Genomic DNA, 22,225 nt, shown 5'->3' with positions numbered 1-22,225 from the left:
CGCTGTCTGGCCTCTTCCCTCCGTGGCCCAGGGCACAGCCCTTATGCCCGCTCACCCGGAGCTCCAGCTGCCGTTCCCAGTCCCCTCCACTTGGACCCTCGCCCTGCACGGCCCTGGCCTCAGCCCACATACACACCCCTGGGGCCACGCCACTTCCTCCCCCCACCCCACCCACCTGGCCCTCCAGCAGAAGATGAGCAACCATCTTCCAGGGACAGCCCCACCGCCACCCCGCACGGGCGCGTGTGCACACACACCCCAATGAGGTATTGGGCCTGTGGGTGGCTCACTCGTGGTTTTTTCACGATTTTTCCCGTAGGAACTTTCACTCATGGTGGTTGTGAATGCCCCACAGCCCGCCCCCCCCGCAGAGGGGGACTGCAAACCACCTGTCCAGACCCCGGTTCTGGGTAAGGCCTAGCTGCAGCCCAGCACCCCCAGAAGTCCTTGGCCGGTGACCTCAGTCCCTCGATGCTGTAGATAAGCCTGGCCCACTTTGCCTCCTCGTTTAGGCCACAAAGAAACTGGTTTGTTGTGGCGTGCAGACGGGCCCTGTGATTTCTGGGTTCTGATGGGTCACAGAACTACAACTTCCTGCTGGGACCCCGAAAGCCACATCCTTACCACAGGCTCGAAATGTAGGTCCAGAGAGAGCATTTGAGGGAAACACACTGCCTCCACGCAAGACCTCACTGCTGTACGAGAAGCCACGCCACCCCTCCCCACACACAAGGGGGCTTACCGGGGGCCTGTTCACCAGCCAGTATGTCTGCTCTTGGCATGCAATGACCAGCCTGTCCCCCTTCCTGCGCTGCTTAGCTGCCCTGGGGAGGGAGGCGGCATTGGGGGGACATGGCACCAGGCCAGAGCCTGGTGGGCAGCCAAGCCCGGGCCATGCTGTTTCTGGCCCCACGGCTCCCAGTGCCTGATGCACTAGTCCTGGGCCCGCCGGGCACTGCCCCCTCGGCGCCCGCCTGACATAAGCAGGGCGAGATCTTACCGCAGCTGCTCTCGGGCCTGCATCACCACCAGGTCCCACATGTGGCTGAGCTTCCTGTGCAGCTGGTCACAGTGTTCCTGGGGAATGTGGAGATCTCCACTGGGTAACCCCTCCCGTGTCCAGCTCTGGGGTGCAGACCAACCACCTCCCCACGGAGACATACAGGGATGATGTGTTTGCGTGTCTGCACTGTCCTGGGGCCTGGGTGATGTGCTCCAGGGCAAACTGCGAGGCCCCGGAGTCAAGAGCAGGGCTTGGGTTCCTCTGGCTGGACTCAGCCAGTGGGGGAGGGGGGTCCCACCTTCTCGTGGCCGACCAGGGCCCCCTGCTTTCGGATGTTCTTCTTCATCAGGTAGATGGCTGGAAGGACAAGGGGCCAGACTGCAGAGGAGAAATCTCTGCTCCTCGTCCACAAGGCATCATTCGGGAGGGAGGGCAGCAGTGCTCCGCACTTGTCCCAGGTCAGCCCACTCCTCCCCACTCACCATAGTCCAGCTCAGCAGCTGGCCACAGCGTGCTCGTCCAGAAATAGGGCGTCTGCTATGATTCAGGGACAGGGTGTCCGGGACCTCCTGGGCCTTCCCCACCCCAGGAGTTGTTCACCTTCCCAGACCCCTTGGGAAGAGACTGGGCTGGCCAGATGGTACCTCAGAATCTGCCTGTCTGCCCCCAGCCTGGAGACTCATGGACCCCGGCCATTTTCCCCACCGGGAACTGAGCTCCACTCACCCCTTGGGGGCCTGGTGCAGGCACTGCCTCCTTGCCTGGGCTCCCTGAGTCCCTAGTGCCTGGTGGGGTGGCGTGGGGCCCGCCCAAGCCATGCATGTACTCAGTCTGTGCTGAGGATTGTGGGTGAGGAGCACTGTGGTCAGGGCGGCCAGGCAGGGGCGCTCCGTCGTGATTGGGGTTACACACTGAGATGCCAGGATCCCGTCCTCAGGTGCCACACGGACTTCCTCATGAGTGGGGACTTAAGGGTCCTCAGGGGAACCATCAGAACCCTCTGCAGGTACTAACCCTTATGGGGCCCCTGCTGCGGCCTCAGAGAAACTAAAGGTCTCTCCCCTTAATTTGGTCCTTCTGCTGCAGGGCACTTACAGTCCAGACTCTTGGGGAGGGGCCGTGGACCCAGACCTGTGATGACATCACCACTTCCTACTCCAATCCCAGCACCCCCACTTCTGCAAGTCCCCTCTAGCTGGGCTGCTGGTTTGGGGTTAGTTGCACCCGACCTGAAATCTGTAGGGTGTGTCATCTGACCGGAGCACCAGGCTGGGGGGGTCGCGCAGAGGGTAGAGGTAGCCGTGTTGCACGAGGAGAGCGCCCAGATGCAGCGCCTCTGCGGGGGGAGGGCAAGGCAGTGAGCTCCCAGCCTGGGAGAACCAGTCTGGGAGCTCTCCCTCCCCAGGGCATTTGGCTTGGCCCTGACACCTGTGAGCCCTGCGAAGGCCCAGCCTAGGCATCAGCGCAGGGACCCCAGGGCAGGGGGCAGGACGAGCAAGGGGCTGACCCCCTTACCCTCATCGGAGACGCAGTACTTGTGGGCCAACCACTCCACGACGTCGCTCCCTGCACAGCAGAGACGGGCATGGGGGAGGGCGGGCCGAGGCAGGGCCTCCACCAGCCCCACACCGGCGCCCGCGCCTCACCAGCCACGGTGTGCGGAATCACGGTGACCAGCAGGCGCTGGCTCCGCATCTTCACGCCCTGGTCGGGGTCCTGCATGCTCACGACCACCCGCTCCATCTGGGCGAAGGGGGGCCTTGAGGGGCTGTTCCTGCCGGCCTCCCCCCGCCCCAAACCCTGAGGCCCCTCAACGGGCAGGGATGCCCGGGATCAAAGAGCTTAGAGAAGATTAACGCGCATGACGGTGGGATTTGGGGCCGCGGCGGACCTCAGAGGAGCGGGGGAGGGGCGGAGGCGAGGGCCCTCCCGCCGGGTCTCTGCCGCCCCGCCCCGTCCCATACAGGGCCGTCGCCCCCAGACCCGCGTCCACACTCGTGCGCACCCACCCCTCTCCTGCCGCTCCCGGCCTCGGACGCCGGAAAGTCCGGGGGGGGGGCGTGGCGGGACCCCCCCACCCCGGCACCCACCTTGCTGAGATGCGACATCTGCGCGGCCTGGCGCCCGCCGGCCATGGCGGCGGTGAGGCCAGATGGCTGGTGGGCGTGGAGCCGCCCCCGCCCCGCACGCCCCGCGCACGCCCCGCCCCCGCCCCGCACGCCCCGCACGCCCCGCCCCGCTCCCCGGCGAGCTCGGCTCCGCACCCCCGCCGGCCCCCGGCCGCGTCAGCCTCAGCGCCCGCAGGGTCTAGGGTCTGGAGTCTGGAGAGGCGGAGGCCCGCGCCCGTGGGAGGGGCCTTGCACCCGGATGGTGGGGGGACCGTGAGGGAGGCGGAGCTCAAGGGGACAGGTGGGGGCTCCGGGGGAGGAGGGTCTCTAGGAGAGGCTACTTGTGGGGGCGGCGAGGTGCGGGGGACAACAGGTGAAGGCCTGCTGTCTTGCCCGCCTCGTGCAGCCCGCCCTGGGCGGCCTCCTCGGGGCGCGGCCACGCTAGCGGTCAGGGCGCGGGGGTGGAGTCAGGCGAGGGCTCCGACTGCTCCAGGGGTGTGTCTGTGATTGGGACGCCTACGTCACGCCGGGTCTGTGCCTCCAGGCTGGTGCGACGCTGCACGGCTGCGCAGGTGTGCTGGCTGGGGGCCCATCGAGGCCCGGGGCAAGATGGCAGGAAGCTCACTTCCCCCAGCTGCACAGAGACCCGGGCAGGACTGGTTGGGGAACAGACGGAGACTCCACGGGCGCCGGCCATCCGAGCCTGTGGAGGAGGAGCTTTATTGGAAAGGGAGGATCTCCGCGCCCGCCCCCCAGCCCCCACCTGCCCTTCACACGCGTGGTGCCCCTGCAGCCGCTAGGCTCTGGGCCCGTCCTGGCCCTTTCTCTCCCTGCTCCAGCAGCTTGGCCATACCACCCCAGAGCCCCGTTGCTGGCCTTTTTTTTTTTTTTTTTTAGATTTTTATTTATTTATTTATTTATTTGAGAGATAGCGAGAGAGAGAGAGAGAGAGAGAGAGAGAGAGAGAGGGCGCCGCGCGCGAGCATGACCCGGGGGCAGAGGACAGGGGGAAGCTGCCTCTATCCCAGGACCCTGAGATCATGACCTGAGTCAAAGGCAGATGCTTCCCTGACTGAGCCATCCAGGCGCCCCCATTTTTAAGATCAAATCGGCCTATTTCTGCTTTATTGGAGATAGAGTCCCCCTCCTCCCTCAGGCGGTGCTGGGGACAGGGCAGGACAGATAGGGTTGGCCTTAGACTGATGCGTTTCCACTGCTCACAAGGCCAGGTCCAGGATGAGCTGGTGCAGGGGAACTGGAGGGGGGTGTCCTACCTCTACCAGGGTACCATCCTCCCCTAGATCCCAGGGAATTCCCAACCATCCCTCCACACACAAGTGGGTCAGGCCGGTCCCAGGCCTGACTGTCCTTTCTGGATGGATGCTTATCTACAAAAGCTGAGGGCCACCAGACGCCATAGCTGTCCCCAGCCTGGACAAGTGGCTTCCCTGACTAACTACCCCCCACCCCTACCACCAAGGAAAGGGCAGCAGAAATGGGGCCCTAGAATGGCCTGGTCCCCAGCTGGGGAAATGCCGCCTTGGGAAGACTGTGGACAGGTGGAACTCCAAGGGGGAAAGTCCCAACCCAAGCCCACATGTCCCCTAGCACCCATGGCCCTCCTCTGCAGAAATTTTGAGGGGTGCAGGTGGGGGAATCATAACACGGCCCCCCGACTGGACTCTGGTGGGGGAGGGGGGCTTCATCCCAGGCTAGACACTCAGGGCAAAGGAGCCAAGAGTGGACGGGTCTGTTTTGTGAAGCCAGGGTGGCAGGGGGACCCTCTCCCTCTTGTTTGAGGCAAAGGTGGGTATGATGCCTGGGTGTCCTCAGAAATGGGGGGGGGGAGAAGGAGTATACAGAGGGAGGGGGACTCAGGCTGGTGCTCTGCTCCCTCCACCTCCCCCACTCAGACCTTTGATCTGGCTGTCCCCTCCTGAGGCTCAGCTCACCCTGTTCCCTGCACTGGCTACTGCCATCTGCCCACCCCAAGGTTTGTTTGGGCATCAGGACCAGAAGCCCATGTGTGCCCCTGTCTCAGCCCTCCACCACAGGATTCCGCTTTGGATCAGTGTCCTTTCCTCCTCAAGGACAGGACGCTCCATTATGGTCTGGGCGGGCGCACACAGCCTAGGAACCTGCCGCACACTCACGGAGCCCAGTCCACAAACATCAGAGGAATGGCTGTGTGACTCCATGTTGCCTCTCACTATGTGGGTGGGCCCCTCGTCCCTGGGTATGTGGACACAGGTCCCTCTGTGCGAATGCCTCTGGGATGTGGAGCCAGAGACTGCACACTCACCGCCATCCACATCCCCCAGCTCCCAAGGCTGGGCTGACTCCAGGGTCCCCTCTGCCCAGACAGAAGATCCGGTGGGGGTGGGGAGGGGAGGGGACTGTCGAGCCCCAGGTGCGGCCTGTACCGCCTGCAGGTAATGAGAGCCCAGGGGCCTGGGGGAGGCGGGGAGCACCTGCTCCACTGGGCGCCCCCAGCCCCACCCGCCCCTCCCAGAGGGCTTCCCCGGAGAATCCCCCAGACTCTCACGGGCGCCGTGGGGGTGGGGCCGCTCTGATGGACAGAGCGGGGTGCAGGCTGGGCCGGCGGCTGGGACCGTGACCGCGGCGCCTGTGCGGGCTTCTGGTGCGCCCACGGCGGGGACGACCAGGTGCCGGCGCCGTGCGGGCGACACGCGCGTCTCTGCGGGGCTGCGCGGGGTCCGCGGAGCGGCTGGGGGCGCGCGGCGCGGGCGCGGCGCTGGGCGCGGGGGGCGCTCCCGGCCGGGATGAGCTCACCGCAGTCGCGCCGGGGCTGAGCGCCGAGCCGGGCGGCGGCGGGGCGGGCGGCGGCTCCTCGGCGGCTCCGCGGCGGAGCCGGGCCGCGGGCCACCATGCTGGGCCTGGACGCATGTGAGCTCGGGGCGCAGCTGCTGGAGCTGCTCCGGCTGGCGCTATGCGCCCGAGGTGAGCAGGCTGGGCTGGGGCCAGGGTGGCCACGTGGGCGGGGGTCTCGGGCGGGGAAGGGGGGTTGGGGAGGCTTCAGCCTGGGGCGGGGTCTGGGCCTCCCCCGCGGAAACTTTGGGGGCGCGCGTGGGGAAATCCTGGCGCGGTCCCCCTACTGGGCTCTGGCGGGGGTGGGGGGGCTTCGTCCAGGCCAGACACTCAGGGGCAAAAGAGCCAAGAGTGGGCGGGTCTGTTTGTGAAGCCAGGGTGGCAGGGGACCCTCTCCCCTTGGGAACCTGCCCCTGAGATCCCCTCTCCCTTGGGTGGGGCTGGGGCTCCTTCAGGGCGTGTGGAGATCCCTGAGAAGCCTGGAGCGCAGTGGGAAAGACCCTGTCCCAAAACACTATGGGAAGGGGCTTCCCGAGACCCCTGCCCCAGGGCATCATGGGTCTGAAGGCGCCCAGGGAGGTAGCCCCAGAGCATAAGCTGAGGGGTTTAGAGAGAACTGCCTGTACGCCCCAGGAGCACCACCGGGAAGAACCCCTAGGACAGCGGAAAGGTATACAGAGATGTGAAGAGATGTGGTGGGCAGAGACTCTGCTCTAGGGAAGATCTCAGAGGTCACCAGGCCACAGTGGTGGCCTCCAGTCCTTGGGGCTATCCCCCATTTAGGGTCTTCCCCCCGCCCGCCCCGTCTTTGGCCTCAGAGTCAGGGAGGAGCCCTAGATGGATGGCTGGGCCAGAGAAGGCAGCTGGTGCCTCCCGGATGCCACTTGGCTCCGTCTCTCGGGAGCTTCCTCCAACCCCAGGGCCCTTCCTAAAGGGTTCGGTGTTGGTGCTGCCCTGTCTCTTCCCAGCCCACCTCCCTCCCTGAGCCCCTATTGCTTCCTCTGAGTTCTTGTGGGCACTGAGAGGCACAGCTGGCCAGATGGGGGGACTTGGGTTTGATGAGTGAATGCCGGGGTCAGCTGGCGGCAGCTGTTCACGCACCTCCCCAACCCCCAGTCCTCCTGACTGACAAGGAGGGGAGGCAGCTGCCCCCTGACGAGGCACTGGATGAGGCCGTGCCCGAGTACCGGGCCCCGGGGAGGAAGACTCTCCAGGAGATCCAGCAGCTGGACCCGGAGGATGAGAGCCTGGCCAAGTACAAGCGGGCACTGCTGGGGCCCCTGCGCCCCATCATGGGTATGCATGGCCCTGGGCCTGGAGGGGAGGGGCGAAGACGGGGAGGGGGGATTCTGGTGACTTCCGGTTTTTCCTCAGACCCGAGCCTGCCCAACGTGCAGGTGACCAGGCTGACGTTGCTGTCTGAGCAGGCTCCGGGGCCCATCACCATGGACCTCACAGGTACTGCCCCGTGGGGCTTGTGGGGCAGGCTCTCCGCCATCACAGGATGTCATTCCCTAGCTGCACTTTCCCTAACAGGGGAGCTGGCTGCGCTGAAAAACCAGGTGTTTGTCCTGAAGGAGGGTGTTGATTACAGAGTGAAGATTACCTTCAAGGTGAGGGTAGCTGTCGTGGGGGACACCTGCCAGCACGAGGTCAGCCCCCGGAGGGGCCCTTAACACCCTCTGTCCCTCAGGTCAATAAGGAGATCGTCAGTGGCCTCAAGTGTCTGCATCACACCTACCGCCAGGGCCTGCGCGGTGAGGACGGGGAGGAGGGGCTGGCCTGCCTGGGGGGCTGTGGGGAGGGACAGGCGGGGCAGAGGGTGGCCACTGACAGCCTCCCCCTCCCCCAGTGGACAAGGCCGTGTACATGGTGGGCAGTTACGGCCCGAGTGCCCAGGAGTATGAATTTGTGACCCCAGTGGAGGAGGTCCCTCGAGGAGCGCTGGTGCGGGGAGCTTACGTGGTCACGTCCTTCTTCACGGATGATGACAGGACGGACCACCTGTCCTGGGAATGGGGCCTCCACATCTGCCAAGACTGGAAGAGCTGAACGCCTCCCACCCCAGGGGCTGTCCCCCCACTTGGGGTCCCGCTTTTCCCTGCCCCTCAGTCAGTGGTCGCACACCCCCCCCACACCCTCTGCTCTCCGTCCTGGGACGCCCCCTCCCTGGGCTGGCACTGTGCCCTGAACAGTCCTATTAAAGTCGCCTTGTCTCAGTGCCCTGGGTGTTGCTTCTGTCTGCCTGCCCTCCCCTGGGGTGGGGGGGGCCTTGTGGCCTTATCTTCCTGGGACTAGGACTGGGTGCCACGTGGCAGCTGCTGCTTGGCCCCCGGCCCCCTTATCTGCCCCCCGCCTCGTGGGCCCGGCACTGCCATGGACAGCCAGCTCCTGCTCGTGCTGCTGCTGCTGCTGCTTGGGGCCTCAGGCCCGCGGGGACAGGGCCCGGGGCCGGGGGGGCCCGAGGAAGAGCCGCCCGAGGAAGAGCCCCCCGAGGAGGATGGGATCTTGGTGCTGAGCCAGCGCACCCTGGGCCTGGCCCTGCGGAGGCACCGCGCTCTGCTGGTGCAGTTCTGTGAGTGCACCGGCCCGCGGGCTGGAGGACCCACGGGGGCCGGCCGAGGGGTTCAGCTCCCCACCCTGTGGATCCGGGGCTTGTGCACATGACAGGGCTTCCCCACTGGGCACTGGGCCCCCTGTGTGCTCCTGGGGCTCCATCCAAGGGCGCTGGAAGCAAAGCCCTGGGACTGAGCTGGGCGGGGCGGGGGCGGGGTGGGGGGGTGTCCGGCTCCAGCAGGGGAGGGAGATGCAGGTGCAGGGAAGGCTTGTGGTCATCAGCCATCTGTGAACTCTTTCTGTAAGGGGCCAGAGAGCTTACAGGACTTGCTTACTCTCCTGTAGATTTTTACAAACTTTTACACACGGGAAAGCCATTCCTAGGTTGCGGGCGTCCCCAAGCAGACACAGGTGGCCAGAGTGCAGGCCTCAGGGAGCGGCAGCTGCAGGATGCTTCTCAAACACGCTGTCGGGATGGTGCTGGCCACCGCACCCCCGACATGGGGCCTTGAGGAGTCTGGCTCTGGTGCAGAGGCTCGGATGGGCCCCCGAAGGAGGGAGATGTGTGGACGGGAATGCTCCCTGCCAGACCTGACTGACCCCAAGGTCTTCCGGCTCTGGCTGGGCGGGGGCAGGGGCTAAGGCTGGGGCCGTGGAGGCCGGGGACACTCATGACCCTATCCTCCAGATGCCCCATGGTGTGGGCACTGCAAGGCACTGGCCCCTGAATACAGCAAGGCCGCTGCCCTGCTGGCGGCAGAGTCCACCAAAGCCAGGCTGGCCAGGGTGGACGGGCCCGCTGAGACGGAGCTAACCAAGGAGTTTGCTGTGACGGAGTACCCCACGCTCAAGTTCTTCCGTGACGGGAACCGCACACACCCGGAGGAGTACACCGGTATGGGCGGCAGGCGCCGGCGGGGTGGGCGGGTCTGGGCCCAGGCTGAGGGGACTCTTCGCAGGCCCCAGGGAGGCCGACGGCATCGCTGAGTGGCTGAGGCGGCGGGTGGGGCCCAGTGCCACCCGGCTGGAGGATGAAGAGGGTGCCCAAGCACTGATAGATGGCCGGGATGTCGCGGTCATTGGCTTCTTCCAGGTGAGCTGGTGCCACTGGGGTCCAGGCCATGGGAGAAGGCCCCTGGTGCCGGCTGACCTCAGAGGCTTGGGCTCCTTAGGACCTACAGGACGAGGACGTGGCTACCTTCCTGGCCCTGGCCCAGGATGCCCTGGACATGACCTTTGGCCTGACCGACCAGCCAAAGCTCTTTCAGAAGTTTGGCCTCACCAAGGACACTGTGGTCCTTTTCAAGAAGGTGGGTCACAGGGACAAGGTGGGTGTTGGAGGTTCGGGCTGTGGCTCCTGCTGACCTACCCAGTGTTGTCCAGTTTGACGAGGGTCGGGCGGACTTCCCGGTGGACGAAGAGCTGGGCCTGGACCAGGGGGACCTGTCGCGCTTCCTCCTCACGCACAGCATGCACCTGGTCATGGAGTTCAACAGCCAGGTAAGCTGGGCTGTAGGAGCCGCTGCAGGGGTGGGGGCGTGGGCGTGGGAGGCAGCCCCCGTGAGCTCGGCCTGCCCCCTCAGACATCGCCTAAGATCTTCGCGGCCAGGATCCTCAACCACCTGCTGCTGTTCGTCAACCAGACGCTGGCCCCACACCGGGAGCTGCTGGCGGGCTTTGGGGAGGCAGCTCCCCCGTTCCGGGGACAGGTACTGGCTGGGCCGGGGGCGGGGTGGTAGGGAGGCGGGGTGCCCAGCACCGACTCCCTGTTGGCAGGTGCTGTTCGTGGTGGTGGACGTGGGTGCCGACAACAACCACGTGCTGCAGTACTTCGGTCTGAGGGCCGAGGAGGCGCCCACCCTGCGCTTCATCAACATTGAGACCACCAAGAAGTACGCGCCTGCAGACGGCGGGCCGGTCACCGCAGCCTCCGTCACCAGCTTCTGCCACGCAGTGCTCCGGGGCGAAGTCAAGGTCTGCTTCCGAGTTGCCGCCCAGGGAGTGGCGGGTGGGAGCGGCCGCTCTCAGGAGAGGTCCCCAGTGACGCGCCTGGTCCGGTCCCCCCCCAGCCCTATCTCCTGAGCCAGGAGGTCCCCGCCGACTGGGATCAGCGGCCGGTCAAGACCCTCGTGGGCAAGAATTTTGAGCAGGTGGCTTTCGATGAAACCAAGAACGTGTTTATCAAGTTTTGTGAGTGTAGAAGGCAATGGGTGGCGGGCGGTGGGCGGGCGGGGACCCCGCCGGCTGTGCCAACGCCCCGCTGCCGTAGATGCCCCGTGGTGCTCCCACTGCAAGGAGATGGCCGCGGCCTGGGAGGCACTGGCCGAGAAGTACGAGGACCACGAGGACATCATCATCGCGGAGCTGGACGCCACAGCCAATGAGCTGGAGGCTTTCCCTGTGCACGGTTTCCCTACCCTCAAGTACTTCCCAGCAGGGCCGGGCCGGAAGGTGCGGCGGGACCCCATCTTCCTAGGTCTGGGGCTTGGTCTGCGCCTTCCTCAGACGGGGAACATCAGGCGTCGGGAGGCGCGGGGCACCGGGCGGGCGGGGCCTCCAATGGGCGGAGCCGCGAGGGGCGGGGCCCGGGCAGAGCGTGGGGGTGGGGCTAGGGCCCGGCTTGGAGGGTGGAGCCTAGGTGGGGTGTGGGGTTTGGGGTGTGGGGTCAGAGGGCCGGGTAGGGCTCAGAACCTGGTGTCCCTCCTTAGGTGATTGAATACAAAAGCACCAGGGACCTGGAGACCTTCTCCAAGTTCCTGGACAACGGGGGCAAGCTGCCCGCAGAGGAGCCCACAGCGCCCCTCCCAGTGAGTGTCTCTGTCCCAGGGTTCCCAGACTCTGGACAAGTCGGACATGTGGCAGTGGGGTTGCCAGGGGCGGGGCGATCCAAGGGTGCGGCTTCCAGCTGGGCCTCTGTGACCCTTTCCAGGAGACACCAGCCAACGCCAGCACGGAGCCCAAAGAGGAGCTGTAGCTGCCCTCCCGTCTCCACCCGGCGCCCCCACATCAGTGCCCTGGGAGCTGGGCAGTAAATAAAGCGCTTCGGTCCCAGACTGTGCGTGTGGTTCCTGAGTGCGACTGGCCGCCTGGCCCTTGGGGTTAGCCAAGTAGCCTCCTGGGCCCCGTTGTGTCTTGAACGGGGCCTAGCCCTTGCCTCCACCCCTTCTGGGTGGGTCCCTGACTCAGATGTGGGCCTGGGAACCGACCCCTCTCCACAGTTCTGTCAGCGCGCCTCTCAGGACACCCAACACACAGACACACACACACACCCAACACACACGTACACATGCACCCCACACACACCAACACACACGTACACACAAACCCAACACACACATACACACACCCCAACACACGTACACACAAGCCCAACACACACGTACACACACCCAACACACGTACACACACCCCCACCGCGCACACACGTGACTCTCAGAGGCCTGAAGGGAAGCGGGCTGAGGGTGCCAAGCCCCCCAGCCAGGCCCCAGCACAGAAGACAGGTGCACTCCACAGCCAGAGAAGATTCAAAAATGATTTTATTTCATTATTATCCAAGTACCTTTGAAAAGATAATTGTACAAGTCAGCGCATGAAAAATGGGCTGGGGCAGCCCCCCACTGACCCTGGCCTGAGAAATGTACATATTTACATGGGCCCTTAGAGGGGAGGGGCCCGGGACCCGCTGAGCCGAGCCGGCGCTCTGGGAACGAGGATGGAGGAGGGAGAGCGCTAGGGGCTCCATCACCGGATCCACACAGTGGCAGGCAAGAGACAAGCTGTGTTGAAGGCACTCGGTGACATGTACAATTTAGAGAGGCCCCACAGGGCCCCTGGCCCCCCAGGCCTAGGCCAGGCCCGGCTGGGGCAGGATGTGGCGGACAAGTCCCAGAGGGAGGAGCGGAGCCTGCGGTGCGAGCGCCAGGGCGAGGAGCGGGTGGGTGTGCCCGCAGTGAGCAGCGGGGTCCTGCCGGAGAGGGGGTTCGCCGCGGCCCCATGGCGGGCTCCCTGCTCAGGCGGACCCTCTGCGTATCACTGAGGAGTGGACAGGGTACCCTCCCTGTCAGCTGCAGGATGAAGGCCTGTTGGGCCACCCAGAGGGACCCCCGCCCATCTACACACAGACGGACCGGAGGCGGCCAGCACCTGGCCTTCTGCCAGCAGCGGTGCGTCCGCGCACACGTGAGGCGCACAGTCCAGCACGATCCTCGGATGCTCCGTGTGGCTGCCCTTGTCCTTGCCTGACGCGGGCCCCCCGGGCGCAAAGGCCAGGCTTGCCCGTCAGTCCACCTTCTCCACCTTGCCAATGATCTTCTCCTCAAAGACAGGCAGGACGGCCTCGTCTTCCCGAACCTCCTCAAACACCACTCCACAGTCAAACTCGTCGCTCACCTTCTTGAAGTAGTATCTGCAGGACGGGGCGAGAGGCGATGCGGGCCTGTCCCCTCCTCTCCCGGCCCGGCGGCCCCACCCTCCCGCGTGTGCACAGCAGACCCTGCTGCCCCTGCACGTGCAGTGACCAGACGCGGGGGCCCCCGCCCCACCCAGCCGCGCGGCTCTCACCTGTAGTTGCCCTTCTTGGTCAGCAGCTCCTTGAACTGGCCCAGGGTGACTGCGCGGCCCCGCACCAGGGTCCTATAGGGGATGGGCTCCCCACAGAAGTAGTAGGCCACCACAATGCTGTCACACGGCTGGGCACTCCCACTGCCCGCCTTCCTCTGTGACTTCGTCCTGGAGGCAGAGGCGCAGGAGTGACTGCCGGGCTCGGGATCCCACAGGGCAGGCCCCAAAGGGCCTTGGGCCCCCCAGGAAACACAGGGCAAGGACTAGAGGGTGGGCCTCGCCATACTCAGCACGTGTGCGAAGGCCCTGACAGCCCCTCGCCTGGAGCGCCATGTCCAGCCCCCTGGGGGTCTCGCTCCGTGTGGTGTCCCAACCCCAGGTTCCAGTCCTGCGCCAGGCCCATGCTCCCTCAGATACACAGCGAGGACGCCAGCTCGTCTCTCACCCGCCTACCCACCTGCCCCACATCCACACAGTGCCTCCGTTTGCCCACCACCCTCCTGCACCCACTGCATGGCCTCAGGCCTCACTGTGGCCTCAGCTGGCTTCGGGGGGAGGCGGCACCCCTACCCAGACCACATGAACGTGGGGAAACAAGTTTCTCAGAGCCAGAACCCACATGGATCCCAGCACCTAGCTTCTTCCTCAGACGCCCAGGCTACTGGAACCAACGCAGCCCCCACCTCTAGGCTGGGCTACACCCCTTGTGCCCTAGGAAAGGCCTAGAGCCCTCAAGCTTCAGGAACACCTCAAGGCCAGCGGCTGGACAAAGAGCACTGTGCGCGGATCTGGAAATGTTCCTGCCCCACGGCAGAGAGCTGGCAGAGGCCAGCCAGTGGCCAGCCAGACTTGCAGAGAAGGGCATGAGGCCAGCACCGTTTCCCGCCCAGGACCATTCGTCCTGACGGGTGCTGAGCAGCTGCTCTGTGCTGCCGTCCAGCAGCTCTCATCCCTGTGACCGCTCCAGAGCTGCCCAGGTGGACTCGGACACAGCCCCTGGCCCCTGCCAGTGGGGAGTGCGGCGTCATGTCGGAGAGGTCACCTGAGCTCACAATGGGCTCTTCTCTCCCTGGGGACCCTCTCTCCCCGTGGTGCTCCTGGGCACACACCAGGCTATGTGGCCATCCACTGCTCAAGCCAGGCTCCTGGATGCCTGCTCTCCTTCCCTCAGTCCTGCAGCCTCACGTGGGGGGTGCTCCGGGGGTCCGTTCTCTACAGGAGGGAGGCAGGGTCCCTGCGTCTCCAGAAGCCCCCTTTAAGGAGTGAGCTGGTGGGGAGGCTGAGTCCCTCAGGCATCCGGCTGGACGTGACAAAGCACTGTTTGAGATGAGGTGGGGGACCCCCTGTTTCTGCTCTGCCCTGAGCTGAAGTGCAGGGACTGGGTGTCCAGCACTGTCTACACGTGGTCCCCAGCACCCACCCTGCCGCACGCGTGCCTGGGGAGCGAAGGCGCCAATGCCTTCCTGCATTCCACACGAGAACAGAGCGAGGCCCAGTGCGCGCACAGCACCTGGACACAGCCACGCCGCCGGTACAGGCGCTTCCAGGCGGCCGAGCCAGGGGAACACAGCCAGTCACATACCAGGGAGCCCCAGGCCAGCTAGGAAGCTCGGGAAAGTAAAGGCGGGCGGGGGGCATGGGCCAGAGCAGAGGAGGCAGAGCAGAACTTCCTCTCTGGCCTGCTGGCCACGTGTCACACAAGGACGGCCCGCGTCTCCTTCCATGGAGACAGAAAGCTTGAGCCCAGCCCCGTCTCTTCCAGTGCGGCGCCCCAAATCCTGTCCTGGGAGCGGCGGCTCCACCGCGGGACCTGGCCCACGCGCAGTCTGGGTAAGCGGTACCGGGACCCGCGGGGGGCGCACGTACTCTGTCTCGGAGAGCTCCAAGTCCGACACGGCCGGCACCACGCTCAGCACAGGTGTGCACGCTGGCCTGACGCAGGAGCGCCCCCGCTGGATGACCTCCTGCACATACCTAGGGAACAACCACGTCAGTGAGCCGCAGGTGCTGGGGCAGGGCCTCCGCCAAGGCTCCGAGGTGACAGTGGGGCCACAGACCGGCAGACGGAGCAGGGGCCCCCGAGAGGGTCCGTCACCACCAAACAAGGCTGCTACTGTGTGAGGCAGGCAACACCAAACCACAGGACTGGAATATCAAGGGCTCCTTCGGGCTCAGTCAGGAGACAGACGCTGCTTCCATTACTCAGAGTTCCCAGACTCCTCACTGCACGACAGACAAGCCGGGACCACACTCGGGAACCACCGATCTGCGGCGCTAGGGTCTTGTCACTTCATCCACACTGAGAAGGGCCTTCTGGAGAGGGCTGGCCTCTGGCCTCCCCCGTGTGGCGCAGCTCTTCCTCGTCCGCGCTCCGATGCCGCTCCATCCCCAGCAGCCGGGGAGGCCTGTCCCGGGGCCGGCTGCCCAGCAGCAGCTCTCCACACGGCTGTCTGCCCCAGGCGTGATGCTGTGCAGCCCTGACAGTGACTTCTCTTCTGCCAGCCTTGGGGGGGTCACCCCACAAGGGGCTCGGCGAGGGCCCAGCACCCCACTGCTGCCTCTGGACCTTCACCCGTGTCTGTAGCCATTTACCAAAGGCCTACACACCCTGGACCGATGACACGTGCAGGTGCCAACCACCGGCCAACACCCCATCAGGAGGCTCACAGCCCAAAACACGCATCCCCGACGGGCCTGTGTGGTGTGTCTGGCGAGCAAGGGCCCGTGCAGGGCCCGCTGGGTGCTGGCAGGAAGACCAGACGCGAGCCAGGCATGGCCAGAGCATGGCAGGACCACGGTGCCACAAAGCCCGTGCAGAAGGTCTGTGCAGAGAGAGGACTTCCTACCCACATGTCCCAGTGCCTTCTCAGATGGCCCCCCCTGCTCCCCTGTCTGCCTCCAGGGCACAGGCCCCGTCAGACCAAGAGGCATCCCCACCACCAGCGCAGGCATCCTGTGCCAGGCTGGCTCCCTGGTTCTCTGCTGACAGGATCACAGGGTGTGGGACGGGCCATAAACGTGGTTACCTTCAATGACCAGGGGACACACTCAGGCTTCAGGCTCTGCCCAATGAGACAGGCACGGACACCAGCCTCCCAAGAGCTGGACAGCCTCACACACACAGAGGCTGCTGGGAGTGACGACCAGCGATCCCAGACTGGACAAGGGGCACTGGCGACATCTGAGGAGAATAGGGCCACCGTGTGGCCATGCTTCCCAGGCCCCGGGTGGGAAATGCAGATTTCCAGGCCCCTCACAGAGACCCTGATCCGTCGGGGAAAAGTCACCTCAAGGCCCAGCTGAACGGGTAGGGAAACGACATTGTGGCCTCGAGAGAAGACCCGCTATCACAAAGGGTGCCCCTGGGTTTGTCTGAGGCCGCATCAGCAGTGGGTCAGGCCTCTCTGGCCCCACTCAGCAAGGGGGTCCGCAGCAAGGGGGACTCTGGCACTTGGGCTCCGTCCAGGAGAAGACGTTTACATCTGCATGTACTTCAGCAGTGCTGACCGTCCTACCTGCAGATGGCACCGTTTACGGCTCCCTTCCTGGGCTGCAAGCAGGGGCAGCTTGGAAACCCCAGGACCCCGTGCTGAGCTCAGCCTGACTGCAACCTCTAGCTGTTCCGTGCCGCGATGGACGCTGCAGACTCCCGCCAAGAGACGGGATGAGCGTACGCTCACAGAATAGAACGGGCTCCCTCTCTGGCCCCAGAAGGACGTAATGACCACACGCCCTCCCAGACCCTGTCACAAAGCAGGGCTGCTTGCCATGCCCCGGGCAGCTCTCAGTGGAAAGAAGAAACCAGGACTGCCAGTGGGTGGCCAGCACGGCTCTGCGGGGGCCTCAGGCCTGGGAAACCTCAGCCCAAAGCAGCACCATGGCACCCGGAGCGGCCCCAGCAGGGGGCACGGCCTGCTCTCCCTGCTGCCCCCATACCTCTGCTTTGAGGGTAACTTGCTGGCTCTCTTCTCCTCCTCTTCCAGACGCCTGCGGGCCTCCTCCAGCTGGGTCAGTGGGTTGGGGGCCGGGTTGGGTGGCATGGTGGGGTCTTGAATGAAGAGGTGGGAGGGCTGGACGGAGTTCCGGAGCTGAGCACTGACCCAAGGGTGCACGGTCCCAGGACGCTCGACAGACAAGGGCCTGGAGCTCTCGTGCGTCTGCTGCTTCTTGGTGCCGGAAGACCTTTGGGAGCAAGCGAATAAGGTGTGGCATCACCTGAAACCCTGGCCACGGGCAGGTGCCGGGAACGACCAAGCACGGCACTGACCCTCCCGTACCACACGACACACACGGTCCTTTGTGGCACACTTACTCTGTAATTTTTAAAAAATATTTATGTGAGAGACAGAGAGAGCGCGAGCGGCGGGAGGGGCAGAGGGAACCTCAAGCAGATCCCCCGCCAACTTCGGGGCTCGATCTCACGACCCTGAGACCATGACCTGAACCACCCAGGCGCTCCTTTGGTCATGTATTTTTAATAACTTTATTGAAATATAAATCCTATGCTATGCAGACTTCTTTTAAAGAAAAGTTTTTAGTGTTTTTAAAGAACATTTTATACCAAAATAAATGCTCTTTGTGAGAAACCTGAAATATACAGAAAACTCAAAGAAAAACAGAAACAATCCAAAACATCACAGTCTAGAAGTACCCACTCTCATTATGTTGGTGTATTCTCTTCCCTGTTAAAAACACTCAGTAGCGTAGCCCTGGACTTTCCCTCAGTGCGACAGCAGACCTGCGCTGCTGTTACTAAACCCAGGAAATGCGCAGTTATGCCTCTGCTCAGGCCCTGAACCAACTCCAGTGAGAACATCAGCCTCTTCTAGTCATGGCTGGAGCCCTTGGAAAGGCGGGGCTTAGCGCAAGGAGCGAACCCCAAGAAGAGGGCCCCTGGGGAGGGGGTAGGTCAGTGCCCTTATGACCCGAGAACTGCCCAAGGCAAGACACCCCAGGGGAAGGTGAAGAGCCCACAACAAGACACAAGGAGACCTCCACTCTGGGGCACAACCCCCACCCCCTCCCTGCCCCCCCCACCCCATCCCCTCCCCAGCCCCCCACCTACTCCCTGCATCCATCTGTACCCAACCTCCCCTCCCCAGCTTCCTCCCAAACCCCATCCCCTCCCATCTCCCCACAACCCCTCATCTCTCCACCGTATCCCTTCCAACCCATCTCCCCTCACCCCTCCTCCCACCCCACCCCCTTGTCCCATCTCCTGGCCACACCACGTCCTCCTTCCCCCTGCCCCATGCCTCCACCCCCCCACCTGCTTTACGAGAGAACAACAAAAGCAGAGGCACACGGCCCCCCAGCTCTAGAGAGGCCAGAGGGACCTCGTGGGGTTACTGAAACACCATCATTTAAAATGGCCGGTCCTGGGGCGCCTGGGTGGCACAGCGGTTAAGCGCTTGCCTTCGGCTCAGGGCGTGATCCCGGCATTCTGGGATCGAGCCCCACATCAGGCGCCTCTGCTATGAGCCTGCTTCTTCCTCTCCCACTCCCCCTGCTTGTGTTCCCTCTCTCGCTAGCTGTCTCTATCTCTGTCAAATAAATAAATAAAAAAAATCTTTTAAAAAAAAAATAAATAAAAAAAATAAAATAAAATGGCCGGTCCTGACAGCTAGCTTCCAACCAGAGACTGCTTCCAGACATGCCCCTTACTCTTCAACCACAGAAACCCTCCATCTGCGGTAGGAGGAGCGGCCAGAACAGAGCCATTCCTTGTGAAACCCCAAGAAGAAAGAAACAGAGAAACCAACAATCCACCCCCACCCCAACCAGAACAAGAGAGGAGCTCTGGAGAGGCCCCTAACGCAGGACAGGTTTTGTGACTGCTTGTTCCCACGGCCACGTGGAGACCAGACACGGGGACCCAGAGGGGCGCGGCGCCACCCCATCTCACCTGCCCCTACCCCCACCCCACATACTCCACCCTCCCCAACCAGGCCCAAGATGGAAGGTCAGAGAAGCCCACCCACCAACCGGCAGATCCACCAGCCGCAGGGCCCAGGCCACTATTCTGCATGTGACGTGACGTGTCTCCAGGCCAGGGCTGTGTCTGAGCCCCAGCCCCCGCTGGTCACCCCACGATGGACGGACCCATGTGGGGCAGCAAGGGCTTGTCTGGAGGCCTGGCTCCGCACCCTCCAGAGCAGCCTCTGGCCGTGTGGGGGCAATACGGAGCTCAGACGGCCAGGGACGACCAGCTGCAAAACCAGCCGGCTTCTCCTGCGGGCTCTGTCTGGAGTGACGGGCAGGTACCGGCCTAACTTCCCCAGTAACTTAGGTCACTGTCACGTGGAGGCATCACCACCCCAGAAATAACTGCATGAGAGCAGCCCCGTGATAGCAGGGCCCCGCCCTGGCGGGTGGGGCACAGCAAGAGGAGCTCGGACAGAGGCGCGGTGACCGGAGACCGCTCTCAGCAGCGGGCGTCCCTGCCCAGGACGCTGGCGCCTCTTACCCGTGGCCAGCCTTGCGGTGCCGGCTGATCTCCTTCTCCCCCTCCATGATCCACTGCAGGATCTTCTGGTTCTTCTCCGTGTCTTCCGACGGGCCTGGCACCTCGGTGCCAGCGTTCTTCCCCGACTCAGTCTTCTTGGCATTTCTTCTAGAGGCAGTGCCAGCCTTCCCGCTGCAAGAGCAAGAGCGGGGAGTTGGCTGCTGACGTGACCCGGCCTGACACTGGGCAGCTCCGACAAAGTTGTGTCCTCGTGGGCTCTGCCTCAATGCTGGGAGGCTGTCGGGGTTTGTTTGGTGGGACGTGAAGGAAGGTGTCCAGGCGGCACCACCATCTGTCCTTCACCCACCTGGTGGTGGCAGCCCCAGGACCCAGTCACTCCTCGCCCAGACGCCTCCCTCTGAAACAGGTGGGTCTTTACCGAAGCACCTCCCAGGCTGGAGCCCTGGGCGGTCAGCACCCCCGGGCAGGGCCCAACACCCACGCCTGGCGCCTGGACCCTGCAGCGGACTGTGGTTCAATGACTTTGATTCTTTAAGATTATTGTTCTGAAGATCTGAGAGAGAGCCGGTGCGAACTAGCGCCCGCACACACGCGTCGGAGGAGCAGAGGTAAAGGGACAGAGGGAGGGAGAGAAGCAGACGTCCCACCAAGTGTGGCGGCGCCAACAGGGGCCCCATGTCACGACCCTGAGCTCACGACCTGAGCCGAAGCCAAGAGTCAGACGCTCAACCGGCTGAGCCGCCCGGGCCCCCTGTGGCTGAACGACTTCTCAAGGGGAATCCTGGCCTACAAAACCAGAACAGAACCAGGGGAGAAGCAGCTTCTCATGTGACCTTCCTCATGGGGAAGACACACATGGCCCCTGCTGACACAGGATCAGAGACAAAGGAACCACAGCCCCCATCCCAAAGCAAACCTCAGGCTGTCGGACACTCACCTGTGGGCCAGGCTGTCGCTGGCATTGGGGGCGGCACCCATGCTCTCCGAGTGGCTGCGGGGCTTGGCTGCGTGGCTGTGCAGCTCTGGGCCCCAGGCAAAGCCGCCCTGCCCTCGGCGGGCAGCCTCAGCATCGGCCTGCTCCTTGGGCCTGGCAGCACTGTGGTGACTGTGGTGGTGGCCGTGCCTGTGGAGGTGCAGGCCAGCTGTGTCCAGCTTCGCCCCCGACTTGGGTGCATGCTTACCGTGCCCAGAGGGCACGCCCCCCAGCACCCCCACAATCTTGGGCACGTGCGCACTGTCGGGGGAACGGTGGCCGGGCCCCGGTGACTGACAGCCAGGCGTCCTCATGACCCGCTGCACGTGCTCATCCAGGATGCTCTCGGGGTTCTCCTCGTGTGCGTCCCGCAGCGCCATGCAGCCCACGTCTGCATAGCGGGGTGGGAAGTGGTGCCAGGCAGGGGCCAAAGGCAGCTTATGACTGGCCCCGGGAGGGCCGGAGGGCAGGTCACCATCCTCGCCTTCTTCCTCCTGCAGGACAAGGCCGCGAGTGAGCTCCTGGCACTGGCCGTGTCACAGAAACCTCACACCTGGGGTCACAAAGACATAAGCCTGGCAGCACTGCCCGGGGTGTCAGGAGCCCCGAGCCCAGGATGAAGTGGGGCAGATGGGGCACCGGAGGCACCGCTGATTTGACCCCAGGATGACGGGAGGGCTCCCCGCCCCCACCCGGCCGCAAGCACAGGGCTCCGCAAAGCGGAGCTGTGCTCACCCGCGAACGCGCACGTGGCCACCACGCACCAGCACTTCAAGAGTCACCACGCCAGCCTAAGTCCTGCTCATGGAGAACCCTCCACACTGAGCTTTCTTTCACGTTTCCCAATAAAGACACTTGTACCTTTTCAGCTGATTTTCCTATTCCTCAATCTTTAAAAAAAAATTTTATGTATTTAAGCCATCTCTACTCCCAGTGCGGGGCTCAAACCCACAGCCGCGAGACCAAGAGTCATACGCTCCTCTGGCTGAGCCAGCCGGGCACCCCTCCTATTCCTCAATTTTATAGCCGTTTTTCCATTATATTTTCAAAGGGAATACTGCCCTTGCACAGAAGAGCTCCCGTTTTCTGCTTAATTATCTTGCTATGTGTTTCTTGGTAAATTCTCACATTGAACTAGCTGATTTTCATTTGTCCAACAGTCCACAGAACCACATCTATGAACATCGCATCAGTCTGAGTCCAAAAGATCCATCTCGTGTTGACTTTCTCAACTTGCTGAATTGTCAAACCAGAATAATGTTGAGTAAATTTGGTAATAACCAAAAAGAACGGGGTAGCTACCCCCACACTCTAGGGCAAACAAACCTCAAAAACTTTGCCACAAAACCTCCCACTTAATGGGAAGGTATCTATGTGTCACTAGCATGGCAGTCAGCAGCAGACAGGTCAGTCCTGCTCAGGGTGCAGGTGTCGCACCGGAGGACAGAGGGATGGGCACGTGGATGGGTGGACGGTGAGCGTGCCCCTCACGGGCACAGACTGGGACCCTGGGCACAGACTGGGCACCCCACCCCATGTCTCCGTCCGCCTTGCCCTCCCCAGGGCACTGAAAGTGACCCCCAAAGGCAGCAGTGAGCAAGGGGGCCTCTCTCAATCCCCAGGGGGCGGGGGCTGGCAGACACTGAGATCCAGTCTATCTCAGTGGCTCTGCATATGGAGGAAATCAATTCTAGGGTTTTGAAATGTTACAGGCTTAACTGAATTGTCTA

At 63.6% G+C, this 22,225-nt stretch overlaps 4 protein-coding genes across 5 annotated transcripts in view; 2 read left to right on the top strand and 2 right to left on the bottom strand.

Moving 5' to 3' along the window:
• Positions 1–2,746, bottom strand: part of RGS11 (regulator of G protein signaling 11) — a 9,286-nt gene extending 6,540 nt beyond the window's left edge. The window contains exons 1-7 of the mRNA XM_040635643.1: positions 2,650–2,746; positions 2,519–2,569; positions 2,233–2,339; positions 1,486–1,537; positions 1,302–1,360; positions 1,001–1,077; positions 743–824 (exon numbers count right to left, since the gene is read on the bottom strand). Of these exons, the coding sequence (XP_040491577.1) occupies positions 743–824; positions 1,001–1,077; positions 1,302–1,360; positions 1,486–1,537; positions 2,233–2,339; positions 2,519–2,569; positions 2,650–2,746 (525 nt within the window). The remainder of the gene's footprint in view (positions 1–742; positions 825–1,000; positions 1,078–1,301; positions 1,361–1,485; positions 1,538–2,232; positions 2,340–2,518; positions 2,570–2,649) is intronic.
• A 3,253-nt stretch (positions 2,747–5,999) lies between these two features.
• On the top strand, positions 6,000–8,127 carry ARHGDIG (Rho GDP dissociation inhibitor gamma). The gene is made up of 6 exons (XM_040634467.1): positions 6,000–6,072; positions 7,057–7,236; positions 7,315–7,398; positions 7,477–7,553; positions 7,634–7,697; positions 7,793–8,127. Exons 1-6 carry the CDS (start codon positions 6,000–6,002, stop codon positions 7,990–7,992), a joined length of 678 nt encoding a protein of 225 aa, XP_040490401.1. The 3' UTR covers positions 7,993–8,127.
• Positions 8,128–8,316: 189 nt separating this feature from the next.
• PDIA2 (protein disulfide isomerase family A member 2) lies at positions 8,317–11,470 on the top strand. Its single transcript, XM_040634466.1, has 11 exons — positions 8,317–8,515; positions 9,185–9,391; positions 9,456–9,589; positions 9,669–9,806; positions 9,880–9,996; positions 10,080–10,205; positions 10,273–10,470; positions 10,566–10,686; positions 10,766–10,947; positions 11,205–11,303; positions 11,426–11,470. The coding sequence occupies exons 1-11, from the start codon at positions 8,317–8,319 to the stop codon at positions 11,468–11,470; spliced, it is 1,566 nt and encodes a 521-aa protein (XP_040490400.1).
• Positions 11,471–12,014: 544 nt separating this feature from the next.
• The window catches only part of AXIN1 (axin 1), a 54,747-nt gene continuing 44,536 nt past the window's right edge, over positions 12,015–22,225 (bottom strand). Inside the window, exons 5-10 of one of the 2 annotated variants that reach the window (XM_008696700.2) lie at positions 20,460–20,989; positions 19,523–19,693; positions 16,993–17,238; positions 14,923–15,030; positions 13,057–13,224; positions 12,015–12,901 (exon numbers count right to left, since the gene is read on the bottom strand). In XM_008696700.2, coding sequence (XP_008694922.1) covers positions 12,775–12,901; positions 13,057–13,224; positions 14,923–15,030; positions 16,993–17,238; positions 19,523–19,693; positions 20,460–20,989 — 1,350 coding nt within the window. In that variant the 3' untranslated portion in view covers positions 12,015–12,774. The remainder of the gene's footprint in view (positions 12,902–13,056; positions 13,225–14,922; positions 15,031–16,992; positions 17,239–19,522; positions 19,694–20,459; positions 20,990–22,225) is intronic. The other variant, XM_008696699.2, reaches the window with a different exon arrangement.

The sequence above is a fragment of the Ursus maritimus genome, unplaced genomic scaffold (genome assembly GCF_017311325.1).
Source record: "Ursus maritimus isolate PB19 unplaced genomic scaffold, ASM1731132v1 scaffold_2, whole genome shotgun sequence".
NCBI lineage: Eukaryota > Metazoa > Chordata > Mammalia > Carnivora > Ursidae > Ursus > Ursus maritimus.
Note: the sequence above shows the minus strand (reverse complement) of the source record. Positions and strands in the feature narration are given on the sequence as shown.